This window comes from Lepisma saccharinum, chromosome 1 (assembly GCF_977018435.1).
Source record: "Lepisma saccharinum chromosome 1, izLepSacc3.1, whole genome shotgun sequence".
In the NCBI taxonomy this organism is placed as follows: domain Eukaryota; kingdom Metazoa; phylum Arthropoda; class Insecta; order Zygentoma; family Lepismatidae; genus Lepisma; species Lepisma saccharinum.
This window is the reverse complement of record NC_139229.1, coordinates 28,266,895-28,280,230: the sequence shown is the minus strand read 5'-3', so window position 1 is coordinate 28,280,230 and position 13,336 is coordinate 28,266,895. Positions and strand designations below refer to the sequence as shown.

The window sequence follows — 13,336 nt, the reverse complement described above, 5'->3', positions numbered from 1 at the left end:
AAAGTTTCGTATGTTCCAATAGGACTTGGTGAGAATAAAAAGTATCATAGAACCGGATAAACAAATAAATGTAGCTATTGTGCGATATAATAAAACCCAAAGAGTAGAGCTACTGGGACAGGTAACAAATTCAGTTGTTTGAAGTGGCCAAAACTGAACTTTCAATACAAAGAGGTTTTACAAATCAGTCCTTTCCGCTCCTGATAGGGAAGGGCATAAAAAGGGGACGTAAAAGCGGCTCAGTTGCTTTGTAGACGCTTTGGGAAGACCGCGTTACCCAAAATGGGTACAGTCTCCCCGCCATTATATACAACTTCCCATTATCTCCAACCCTGTCGCCCTCTTGTCTTTGAAGCTCTCCTCTCTCACACACACGGCACCAGCGGAAGTAGGCTGGGAACATAAACAACACTTTGGGGGCGGCAATAACTTCCATTTTTAAACCTCCGCAAGCACGACAAACAATACGGGATGAGACTGTGATGGGGGACAGGAGAGGATCATTCGGAGCATCCTCGGCAGTGTTGCTAACAGTAAGAACTTCTCCCTATTACTAGCTAATTTTGCCCGCATGAAGGCTTGATGTAACTCGACATTTGAGTTAGTTTTTAAACAATGCATTGTTATGTTGTGAAGAGCCTCAGCCATTTCCCTGGTGCCCACACACACCCACGAGATTGGATTTTTAAGCACAGAATCGGATTACTTCACAAGCGCCCTAACATATTTATATTTCGAAGTTACGTCCTTCACATTCACTCTTCAAATTATCATTCATCCTCATCGTGTCGATTAGCTAAAAGTTACAAATAAGGGAAACAATTTAAAATGCCTCCTCGATGGCTTAGTGGCAACGTCGTCTCCTCTAAATCGATCCCCTATGGAGGCACTAGTGGTTCGGATCCCATTTTAAACTGTAGTTCTAGTCCCCATTAGCCTATATGTGCATTAAGTTGATTTAAAGCAGTTACTCAAACAAGTTATAAAAATGCAAGATATAAGTGAATTTTTTACACATAAATCATTAATGCTAATAAAAGGCGTAACACGAAAATGGAATTTATACAGGTGTGTCCTTCCAAGATATTCAGTTAACACTATTACCTAACGTCGCTTTCCCTTTTCAGAGAATCATAGTTGTAACATATGGGCATTATAATTATGAAACAGAAATTTGTGCTGGCAACATTAGTTAGTAACGTCATCGTAAGATCATGGCGAATGACATGTAGAGTAAGCTTCTTACGCAGTGTCCAATAAATAGCCTACTGGATAATGTGTGTTTATTACTAATTTATAAACACGTTAAAATACGAAACAATAGCATTCCAATTTTAATAGTTTTATCCAATTATTGTGCACATATGCGTTAACGTATGCTGAATTAATATCGGAAAGTCGCAATTGGAGAAAACAACAATTTATAATTGAATTGTTGCTTTGTGCAAATTTGCGAGTTCTATGAAACCTACTTCACAGGAAAATTCCAAAACACTGGGTTAACCATTATAGAGTTCAATAGACTAACCTATGTAAATTCCACCTTAGTTAACTGTGACTGGGTATGTGTCTGCGGATAATACGCAGATTGTTCACAAATGCAGTTCGTGCTTGCGTCTAGAATGATGCTACCAGCAAATCACAAGAACCTCTAGTAGGTAAAGTCTTTCTCTGGATACATGCTTACATTATATTACGGCTTTTCATCGTTGACATGTTGCTGTTTCAGTTAACAATGTCTGTGTTGAATTTCACGAACCACGTACAACTCTCTCCCAGGAGTCTCTGGAGCAAGCGAACGAAAACAAGTCCTCTGCGCAAGGAGTCACTAGGGAGTGCTCGATCAATGAACGCGTGAGAGGGAAAGGGATTGCATGGAGGGTAAAACGCGGCTGCTGCTACCAGTCGTTTGCAGCAATGCGCACTGCTTTACTCCGTGCACTCGCTTTCTTCCCTTCCCTGCCGTTATGCTCCACATACTCCTGGGATGGAGTATAGTGTAGTTCTCTTTCCATACGGTTCAGAATCCCACAAACCTCCAAATGACGTCGTTTCATCAACCAATGTCCGTTCGGTACATCTTATTTATTCACCTGCATGCACCCATCCTGGACACGGACAGCCAATAAATCATAACAGACTTATTCTTTTACATCACCGAAGCTCACGTTTACAAGAACTTAGTGCCTTCACCAGTTTGTGTAGTGAATATATTGCAACTCCGAACCATATTATATTTAAATGCAAACTTCATGAAACATACTGAGAACAATTTTTACAGGGCTTGTACAGTGGGATCCATGAGTATTATCGTGAAAATTGTCCATCACCATATTCGTGCACTTAATTTGACCCAATAAGAGCTTCAAGAATTAAAAGAAAACTCAAAACAAGCTGTTGACAACTTCTGCACTAGCATACACAAGGATCCATTGCTTAAAAACTCATAGGAAGTAAGAGAAAAATTGATGAATATAGTCATGGACGATTTGCACGGTAATACTCATGTATCCCACTGTACAGGAGTGGATATCAAGCGCCACTGACACTGCCTTGTTTACTGACTTCTCCTTCATCCTCGATGATCAATATTCTTACTGCAGAAAGTCAAAAATAATGTTATAAATATGTAAAGAAATGGTTTGTTTACCTATTTATTATGAAAGTCATGTGTGTGTATATAAATATTATATGCATGCATGTATATATTGTAAATTGATAAATTGTTAACTGGTGCATAGATTATGCCCACGATCAATAAAGTTTTCGAAAGAAAAATGAAACTCTTTTTACAATATCGCTGATGATGACATTTTTCAAAACATATAGGATTGACGAGGCTTGGTCTAACTCATTATTAACTTTGCAAGGCATATTCGTGACCAAAGACAAGTTGTGAAGCCTGTAAGGAGTGTGGGAGGGACGGACTAACATAAACAAAACACCTGGTCCTCAATGTTTGGACTGGAAGGCATGTAAATATAGCACTTCCACGGGACGGAGAAGAAAAACAGAGAATGGCAGCTGTTCCTTCTTCCCCACTCCACCCCACATCACAATTTTGTACAAAAAATACTGTCCCATGCATCCTTTGGGCTGGAACGTGGCAATCAACATAACGAGTGGTTCCTCATCATCATTCAGGTAATAGCGCCATACTTCCACTATAATTCCACAGCTGCAGCTGTAAAACAAGCACTCGGATGGACATTGTAACATGAAAATGCATGTGAACGGTAAAGATAAAGAATCGGAGAGTGAAAATTATCATTTTCCTCGCCTTCTCATGTTCCCGTATGTGCATATACCCTGTATTTTACATTTTTATACTAAATTTGTATGACATTTATTATTTTTAAGTTACCAACCGGTTTTTCTTTCTTATTATAGGTAAGCCACGGCGTTTTATCTTTGCTGTGCCTTTGTCCACTGCCAGTTGGAGTAAGTAGACAGTAAATCACACCTTATTTCATTGTAAGTACAGTGGGATACATAAATATTTCTCGGTAAATTGTCCATTACTATTTCCATTCATATTTTTTTGCTTACATGTTTCTAATGATTGGATTTTCATGTATGCTGGTGTAGAGGTGCTCAGCAGCTTGTTTCACGTTTTATTTTAGTTCTTGAAGCTTTCATTGGGTAAAACAAAGAGAGTAAACGGTGATAAATTTTATTGGTAATACTTATGCATCCCACTCTATGTTAGAATCTTCCATAGTGTACTACAACAAATCCCTTAGTATTGTATTATACTTGTTGTTACGTCATGCTTTTACCTTTAGGTAGCCGACAAGATGACGAATTTAATGCGAGAACAAAGAAACGCGAGAATCGAACCCAGGACCATCCTACTAAACTACCATATACAACATGAGATATAAGGATTTTGCCAAAATGAAAGAATAATGGCCGCTTTGCAGAATTTACTAGAGAGTCGGTTAAGCATTAATGACGCCAAAACGTAATGATTACTGGGAAGAATATTACAAACACCGGCATATGGTTCTATTTAATAATAATTCAATTTTCTTCAAACATTTGAATTAAAATCCCTGGCTTGCTGATTTATTTATGTATGAAGCTGAAATTAGTTATATTTTGTATTATCTTTGCGCATCATAGCATGTAGACTCGAAAATTTCAGTTTTTATTTTCATATTTTACTTATTTTTACATATTATTTCCATATTTCAGAACATTTCTCAGCATATACTCCATATTCACTCAATAACTACATGTCCCCGTGTGACCAAAACAGTTGGGTGAATTTTTTGCGAATAACTGACAAATTTGAAATACACTCCCATTACTTCTTGCAATATTGAACGCAGTTTTAGCCAACGTAAATTCATTTTATTAACAACAGAAGGAAATTCACGTCCGAACACTTACAACAACATTTTTAATTCATTATTTTGGAAACAGAAAATGAAAACACATTTTGTGTTGTTTTACAATTAATGTCAATGTAAGCGTACTGTATATTATGTAGCTCGTGTAGTGTCTTATATTGTTAAAAAGGTAATTTTATACAATTAGTCCGTATTTAACTCCATATTTTGGTGAAAATAACTAAATATGTATTTACATATTTAGCACATTTTTTTTTACTAATCCTCTCTTCCCATGCGTGCTACAAATGCATTTGAACTGCGATGCTTGATTTGGTTTACTTCACTACGCATTTCTGCATTTTTGGCTAATAGCAAAGATGAGGATGAGTGATGATATGATGAACGGACGTTCACATAGAACATCCATGTCCAGGCAGGGATTCGAACCTGATACCAATTGGTGTCGTAGCGCGCTATGCTAACCACTACGCCACGGAGACCGGCTAGAGCAGCGATGCAAAGGTTTCGTTGGTCGCTTCAGTAGACAGTGGCGAACTGTTACATTTTAAAAATGTTTTTCCACACATATATTTCTCCTAAAGAACAACGACCCATGCTCGCGCCAACACGGCAATTGCATTACGAAAACATGAAGCAGATCAATTAAGAATTCATATCGCTTCTTTAATCTCTTTGGAATTAATCTGTGAGACTACACTCTCATTCACTTACATATTCCTTTTTTTTTTTATGTTTCCCCTTATATTCAGGAACTTTTTCTTTTTGATGTTCATTATGCGTCTTCAGATCTGTACAAAATCCGTATTGGATAACGAACTTCGTTTTAAGCTCATGTAGGTGAATAGGAACGGGGCCTACAATTAAAAATGGGATCCGAACCACTGTGCCTTTTGCCTTCAACGCGGTAACCCTTGATTACCATGCAACGGCCTTACCTTTACGCCATGCTGGACACCCATGTTGGATCTTTTCCGATGATGTTTCTACCAGTAATTCTCTGAACGTTTGTGACAATGGTTCTACATTAGCATGCAATGTTAGGTGGGCATCATCCATTGTCTAGTGCTTTTTACTATGCACATCTTCTCTCGTCTTCAAGTGAACAAATTTGGGGATCGAACCTAAGGCAGACCTGTGATTTTAGGGCAAATCCGTTAGCTTGAGTGCCACTCAAAGTTGCATTTATTTCTGAAGGCGTCATGCCGACTTCCATGGCACAAAAGAAACCAAATCAATCAATCCTGTAAGTTCGTTTCCAAGTGATGTGTGTAACTGGGGAAAACGCAACAAATGCATGGACGTGTGCAGGATTTTTCCCAGGGAGGGGCAAGCAAGCTACTGTTCTTCAGGGGCGGGGCAAACGTGACATATTTTCCCCCACAATAATGTCTCCCCCTTAAAAAAAAACACTCATTCACTTTGAAGTTGTCATGTTTCTGCAATGCCCGTATAATAATTAACATAATTTACTGTGCCTGAAAAAGAAATCATATATGTGTGACATTTATGATTTTAGATGGACAGTCATTTTCAAAGGGGCTCCCCCCTTCCCGACGTCCATGAACAGATCCGATACTTATGTAAGCAGTTAGAAATGTCCACAGTGTATCAGAGTGAAGGTAACATATTCAATTTAGATGCAAGGTAACACGTTACTTTTGGAAGCAAAGTAACTATAACAAGTTACTTTTGAGTAGCTTTACTCAGTCAAATTCTGGCCCTTTATAAAGACAGAAAGTTAAAATTTTCCCGTTCCTTCCCCATTCCACAAAGGAGTTGTCCTGAAAATTACCCCTTGGTAAAATATCCTGCCGGGAACATTCTTTCTGCTCCACACAAACGCACCCTTCCTCTCCTGCCCTTCGCTCTCCCTCTTGTTTAAAAGGGCTTCGGTATTCTTGTCCACGTTCCTCGGAGCCCTTCCTTTCAACACCTGCCGATTCCTCCATTCTCTTCGAGCCGTTGCCTTTCTGACCGAGGCCTCTCTCTCTGGTGGAAGGACCAAGGAGAGGAGGATATTATCACCATGCTTTAAATTAGCCCATCCGGTGGGGGAAGTCACTCACCTGAAGTAGCAACGCCGGTGCTACCGGCCGACCACATGGCAACGTCGCTTGCCGAGACGGCAGGCACACTGGGTCAGTGTTGCCTCCTCGGAAGATTTGTTCCTAGCGTGTATTCTTTCCCCGTAAAGATACTGCATTTCTGCGTTGCTGAAACGATGTGTTCCGAGCCATATTTCTGGAGGGGTCCCACATGAACGACCGCAGAATTTTTCCCACGGAGGGACAAGCAACGTATTTTCTTTAAAGGGGGTGGAGCAAACGAAGCACTCCATAATAGTCTTGCTCTCTCAAAAGACACTTCTTCAGTTTGAAGTTAGGTTCCTCCAATACCCTTCTAATAAATAACGTAAATTACTGTGACTGAAATGAAATATATGTGCGTAATATATAATCTTGTGGTAACATTATTTTTCCTTTCCAGGGTGGGCCGTACCTCCACTCCCCCCTCCCCCCTTCTTTCGGACGTCTATGGATCCGAACCGTGTCTCACATGCATTGATTGATTGAATTGGTGTTTTAAGTCCACTTTATGAACAGAAAGCTTAATCGGGACTGGACCTACAATTTAAAGTGGGATCCGAACCACTATGTGCCTCCACCGGGTATCGAAGCCGGGACCCCTTGATTACAAGGCGACGACGTGTCTCACGTGCAATAATGATAATGTATTTGATTTTTATTATTTACCGTTGGTTTTCTGCCACTTTTGGGCAATCGCGGCGATGAGGATGAGCGATGATATGATGAAATTGATTGAGGGACACTCACAGAGATCACCCATACCGGGATTCAAACCCGGGACCCCTGGCGTTGTAGCGCGCTGTGTAAACAACTACACCACGGAGGACGGCATAATAATAATAATAATAATAATAATAATAACAATATAAATTATAATTAATGGTTTGATAAGATTAATATATCCATTAATAATAATAATATTAATAAAATAGTTCAGTTAGCAATAAGTATTGTTATTATTACATGAACAGTTAAAAAGGTGATATAGGAATAGAGATATAATAGCAGTTATTCGTTATCTACATTACTTCCATTTAAGATGAGTAAAATTTGTATAAAAATTGCTTGAATTAAAAATTCCGGTGTCATTTCTGTTTTCGAACGCGCGGACTTGTTTCATGAACTCTCCTCCGAAAGTTGTTTTCGAGTCCCGGCCCAAGTCACGGGCGTTACTTTGTCTGTGTGTCCAGTCCACTCATCAGTTTCGCCCAATCATCATTCATCGTTCTGGCTGCCAGGTGATTATGCAGAACTTAGCACTGGGGCAAGGGTGTCAGTGTATTTAGGGAGCGCACGAATGTAAATTTAGAGCCAAAATGATCAAAATTTTGTTAAACATTTTAAGTGAGGGGTGGGGGGAGGCGTAATGAGATTTTTTTGGGTTTGGAGGGTGTGGATAGATCACTGGTCGTGGCGATTACGCCGTTGTTCTATGAAAAAATGGTGGTGAGATTTGAATCATAGCAACGAGCAATCGCTAAGGAATTTCATGGCATGAGTAAGGTTACCCCTCAGAAAATGATAAGCGAGGGGCTGATAAGAGGAATAGTCTAGCCAGGTGTTTGTCTCTAGCCATTCAGCTATTAAATCTCAATGAAAGACACGAGAAATGAATCACATTGTGATTTGGAAAACATTTCTTGAGAATTTCAGGATTTTCATTACTCCATCTTTCTGGCTATCCAGAAACAAATCTGCTTCAACATTTTTACTTGTTTAAAACACAAATTAAGCCTTTCGTGATTAATTTGTTGGGGCAGTTTTGTCCCTTTTTGACGAAATTATCCATTGTAGGTCATTTTCTTACATCTGGAGATTAAATATTTTTGTATTTAATGATTCTTTAAAACATTGATTTATTTTTTCATGTATTTATAAGCCTAATGGGCCGATCTTCCTGGAAATAAGCCCACTGTTTATTGTCCCTCACCAAACTGAAGAAAATCTTTGTAACATACAACTCAAACATAAAACTGATCTCAGATGATAGGTGAGATTGCAACCTATGGTTTCGTAATGAAAGAATAATTTTTGATTTGAGAATACTTTTTTCTCTCCTTTTTTTAACTTCATAAATTATGAGCTTGATGGTTCAAATATCTTTGTTGCCGGCCCTCGTGGCGGAGTGGTTAGACGCTACGACGCCAGGGGTCCCGGGTTCGGATCATGGCCTGGGCATGAATGTTTGTGAGTGTCCATTCATCATATCATTCATCTCCATCTTAGCAAATTAGCCAAAAGTAGCACAAGACGCGAAGTAGAATAAAGCAAATCAATCAATCAAAATATATTTGTTGTCACAATAAACACGCTGCCCCCTTAAAATTTTTTGGACAAGATTGCTAGTTGACACGCACGGGAAAGAAAGAACATTAGTATCCACGAACACCAAATAAAGCAGACACAGTCCACCTGGAACTATTTGTCCCCACTTTTGAGCCAACTCAAATAAAATTGCGTGGGTCCGGCAAACCCAATGGAAAATCGAACCTCTCGCCCGCGCCAGTAACATCTTAACCTCGCGAGTTGGCACCACTGCGCGTGCAGACACGAACTCTCTCGCTCTCACACACACACACTTTGAATGAAAGAAGCGAGCGAGCTGTGGAGTCAGTTACAGAAGGAAGGCGACCAAAGTGAGTTGTCTTGCAAAACTCGTGCGCGGAACCGCTCAGTTTGGGCCGGTGCGATCTGTTGTTTTTATGTGCGTCGTTGTGTGTCCGTGTGCTTTATTTATCTAATACGCAGTCTAAGTTTTGTTACGTAGTGCAGTGTTGGAACACGGTTTACGTGGTGGTGGTCCCCCTTGAACCCCACCACTAGTTTCTGTTGTACACTATGGTGCTTCAGGGGTGGTGGAAGTTGGGAATATTCCGCAGGGACTCGTCGCATTCGGCTCCTGGAAGTCCCAGGTAAGTGAAAGTGGTGTCTGTGCGTGCAAAAAAGGCCTTTGTTCCCAACAAGACCGTTACAGTAGTTAATACATTACTGATAGGTACTGTTGTTTTGTTAGCATTTGACAGTGGTCATCAGCTTTCAGAAATACCATTTGCCCTACTTCTTTTCGGTTCTGAAGCTCACTGTGCGAATTAAGATTTTTGCTTTGGGAAGGGGGGGGGGGGGTTGATGCCCACCCAATGGCGTATTTGGGATTTCATTTTGCAAAATAGGTTTTTGGGTATGAAAATTGGATACTTTCTCTATATTGTCAATTCGCTCCGGTAAGGTAGGTTAGGTTTAGTTAGGTTAGGCAAGCATAGTTATAATATTTCGTTCGTAAAACTACGCATATACTCCACCGCTCATTTCAGGAAAAAAAGCGTATTCCGTAGTGATAAACATTGTTCGTCGGTTACGCGCTACAAAACTTGGAATTCCTTATTGAAAGTGATCATTGGCCCACAACCCATTCACGGATGGTTAAGTTAGGTTCAGTTAGGTTAGGCAAGTATAGTTATAACATTTCGTTCGTAAAACTACGCATATACTCCACCGCTGTTCGTAGTGATGAAAAATTTTTCGTCGGTTACATGCCAAAACTAGGATTTCGTGGAGTTAATGAAAGTAATCATAGCCCACAAACCATTCACGGAAGGTTAGGTTAGGTTCAGTTAGGTTAGGCAAGCATAGTTATAACATTTCGTACATAAAACTACGCATATACACCTATATTTAATCAAAAACTTCAATCCGCCTTTTTTCAAATTTCCAGACGTGACCCCCGGTTTTCTACAACAGATTTGTGATTAGGAGGCCAAAATTAGTTCGTATACCGAAAATTAACAAAATTGGAGGCTTTCTCTATATTGTCAAATTCGCTCCTGGGATTTTGTATGTATGTTACCAGTCAATAAAGTAAACTATAGCCTTGCGATTCTAAGTAACTTAGAATTGCACGTAATTTAGAAAGAGTATATTTACATTCCAAAACCCAAATTCGTACTAGCTCTTTTTAGATATATCGGTAAATGTTTACTATCCTTCGGACACCTATAACTTCCGAGTTTCGCCAATTTTTGACATTTGTACCTACCTATCTGCTTCGCGGATCATTTTTTAACGTGTATTCACGTTTTTTTGATCATTTTTTTAAAATGTTTTTGTAACTGAAGAACGTACGTTTCCGCAAATGGTTTGTGGGGCTATGTGTCAATGGTTCGTGGGGCTATGCGAGAATGGTGTGTGGGGCTACGCATATTTTTTCGAAACCAATTTTTAACTATTGTAACCTATTGTGACCCTACCTAACCTAACCTTACCGGAAATGGTTCATGGGGCTATGCGTCAATGGTTGAATTTCCGCTATGAAACATTCCCACATCACACAAAACACCTTCCAGATGTTAGACAATACTACAGGAACTTATTACGGTAAGTAGTTTCTTCTGTAGAAATGAAGAAATCTGTCCGAAGGATAGTAAACTAGTACCGGCTAACCTAACACCCTCTCCACTTGGGGTTCGTTATAGTTTCGTAGCTACGTAAGACTATTGAACATTTGAGAATATTTAAGACGACAATGAAAATAAACCATCACGAAAATGTGTGGATAAATCACAGTTTCGGTGTTGTCCCACTTGAGCTCAACCTGTTTGGGAATGAAGTGTATGTAACCAAACAATAACTGACTGAACGTGATTCATGACAACCAGGGATCCTGTACGACCTTATCAGTGCTAAAAAATGGCCGATGACCGACTGCACATCCACAGCAATTTCAGCTCTCTGAATTCTAAAGGAGTACGTACGTTCTGTACCTCAAGCCGTATTTTACGTTAGGCACATTGTGTTTCCCACGTTAAACTGTAGGTCCGGTCTCGATTAGCCTCTCTCTGCATGAAGTGGGCTTAAAACAAACGCAACCAATTCAAATCATATCCAAACCACGTGCATGGCCCCACTTATAATCCTCGATCGATGCGATCGAACCCGTTACCCTTTATGTTCAAGACGATATCGTTGCCACTACGCCACATGAGACCGTAAATGTGTTTATAATTGTTTAGATAATGATAACCTTGAACAGGACAGGATGTTAGAACTGTCGCCACATATGATTATTATTTGCGGATCGTGTAACCTATAAATACGCGAGGAAATTAGAGCAGAAAAAGTAATTAGAATTTTAACGAAGGCTGGTAAACCTGAGGAGCTGTGTTTGTGAACAGTATCTTTCATTTCGTTCTGCAAGGTTGTTTTCCTGTAATTCCATTCCAGTTTATCTACGCGGTAAGCCTTTTATTTTCGTATTTTATTTCTCTTCTCACTTCCTTGTCTTGTTATCTTCTGCGTTAGCGATTTCTGATTCGTGCGTTTTGTCATTTGAATTTTTATTTCTACGACGCCAGAGGTCCCGGGTTCGTATCCCGGCATGGGTGTTCTTTCGTGGTTAGTTTCATCATGTCATTACTCATCCTCATTTTCGCGATTAGTCGAAAGTGGCAGAAAAGCAAAGTGAAATATAAGTATGGCTTGTACGAGTAAGTTCCTATTATATCAACCACGTTAGTGGCCAAACATGTTTAGAAGTAGACTCGCGCTTTCTTCTCCCAAGGGTTTGTCGGGAGGGAGAGGAGGTGTAAGCAGGCCCGTAGCTAGAATTGATCTCAAGGGGGGGGGGGAGGCTCACGGGTTATCAGGGGGCTGCTTTGTAAACAAAGTTAATTTTTCAAAAATTTAGCAGTGTTAAATGAAGGTAAATTATATGTGTGTGTGTGTGGGGGGGGGGGGGGTTATTGAGTTATGAAAATATCATACAAATACTAAATTTTTCTACATCTTTTAAAACCTCTCTGATACTGAAATCACCCCTTACACGCTCCATACTACTTTATATGATACATATACATACATAATGCACAATATTCAGACACAATGCCTACAGTACATTCCACCCCCGGCCGAAGCAATGCAACTCCCCTTCGTTCCCAAAACTTGGGAGCAGTTGACCTTTGATGGAGATGCATAGGTGAAATTTGCATAATGACAGTCACAGATTTCTGTCTAAACGGGAGGCCGCAACAGGGACAGTGAAGGTACAGATAAGGAAGTTCCCCTATGAAAGAACTTACAAAGTCTAGCTTCAGATAATCTTCTAAATACTTGCAGCTACTGGACTTAAGATAATGAACAAGATGAGCGAATGTAATAGCTGCTGTTCATGTTCTGTGGATATATCCTTAAAGTTGTGAGCTGTGTACATTTTCACTCTTCACTGCAAACAAAATAGTTTTACCTAATGTCAAGGGCACTGATCCCCCCCCCCCCCCAATGCCCCTACCTGGCTACGGGCCTGGGTGTAAGATTGTATTTAGGGAATGCAAGTGAGAATTTAGAGCCAAAATGGGCCAAATTTAGGCCTGTGGAAAATTTTAGTCGCTGTTGAGGAATTTGAAAGGGTGTGTGTGTGGATAAATCAGTGGTTCATCGCTCCTGTCCTGACCACTTTTTCTAAAATTCCTCTTAATCGCCATTTCGTTGTCATCGTCGCGATTAGCCAAAAGTGGCAGAAAAGGAACGTACAATGAGGAAAATACAAATACAAAATATTATGTATGTCTATACCGTACTATGCACAGAACTCGAAAGGCATCAAATCACGGTTCATGCATTATGGTGCATTTTGGATTCTCTGAAATGTTAGTGTCTGATCTTCACAATTGATGCATTAAATGGGACAGCAGGTAATGAAAAGTACCCTTTTATGCATTTTTGTGTCTATCTTGATGCATCCTTAGCAGTTTATACGCTTGAATGTGTTATTGGAATCATATGTGTCAATTGTCACATTTTGGGTGTAAATTTCAAATATGGCTCGTGATAATAGCATAGATTTTCCTCGAAATTTTCCCCCTTTACAATGCTGTCTTACACGCACATGTTCGTTCACTG

The 13,336-nt window shown here is 39.8% G+C and overlaps 1 protein-coding gene across 3 annotated transcripts in view; it reads left to right on the top strand.

Annotated features, from left to right (window-relative positions):
- LOC145994027 (uncharacterized) overlaps positions 1-13,336 on the top strand; it is a 358,614-nt gene that overhangs the window by 107,620 nt on the left and 237,658 nt on the right. For 2 of the 3 annotated variants that reach the window (XM_083130119.1, XM_083130110.1), the window contains exon 1: positions 9,040-9,357. The exons of the other annotated variant lie outside the window; for it this stretch is intronic. In XM_083130119.1, coding sequence (XP_082986245.1) covers positions 9,284-9,357 — 74 coding nt within the window. In that variant the 5' untranslated portion in view covers positions 9,040-9,283. Of the gene's footprint in view, positions 1-9,039; positions 9,358-13,336 lie in introns of those variants that run through there. 3 annotated transcript variants of the gene reach the window in all.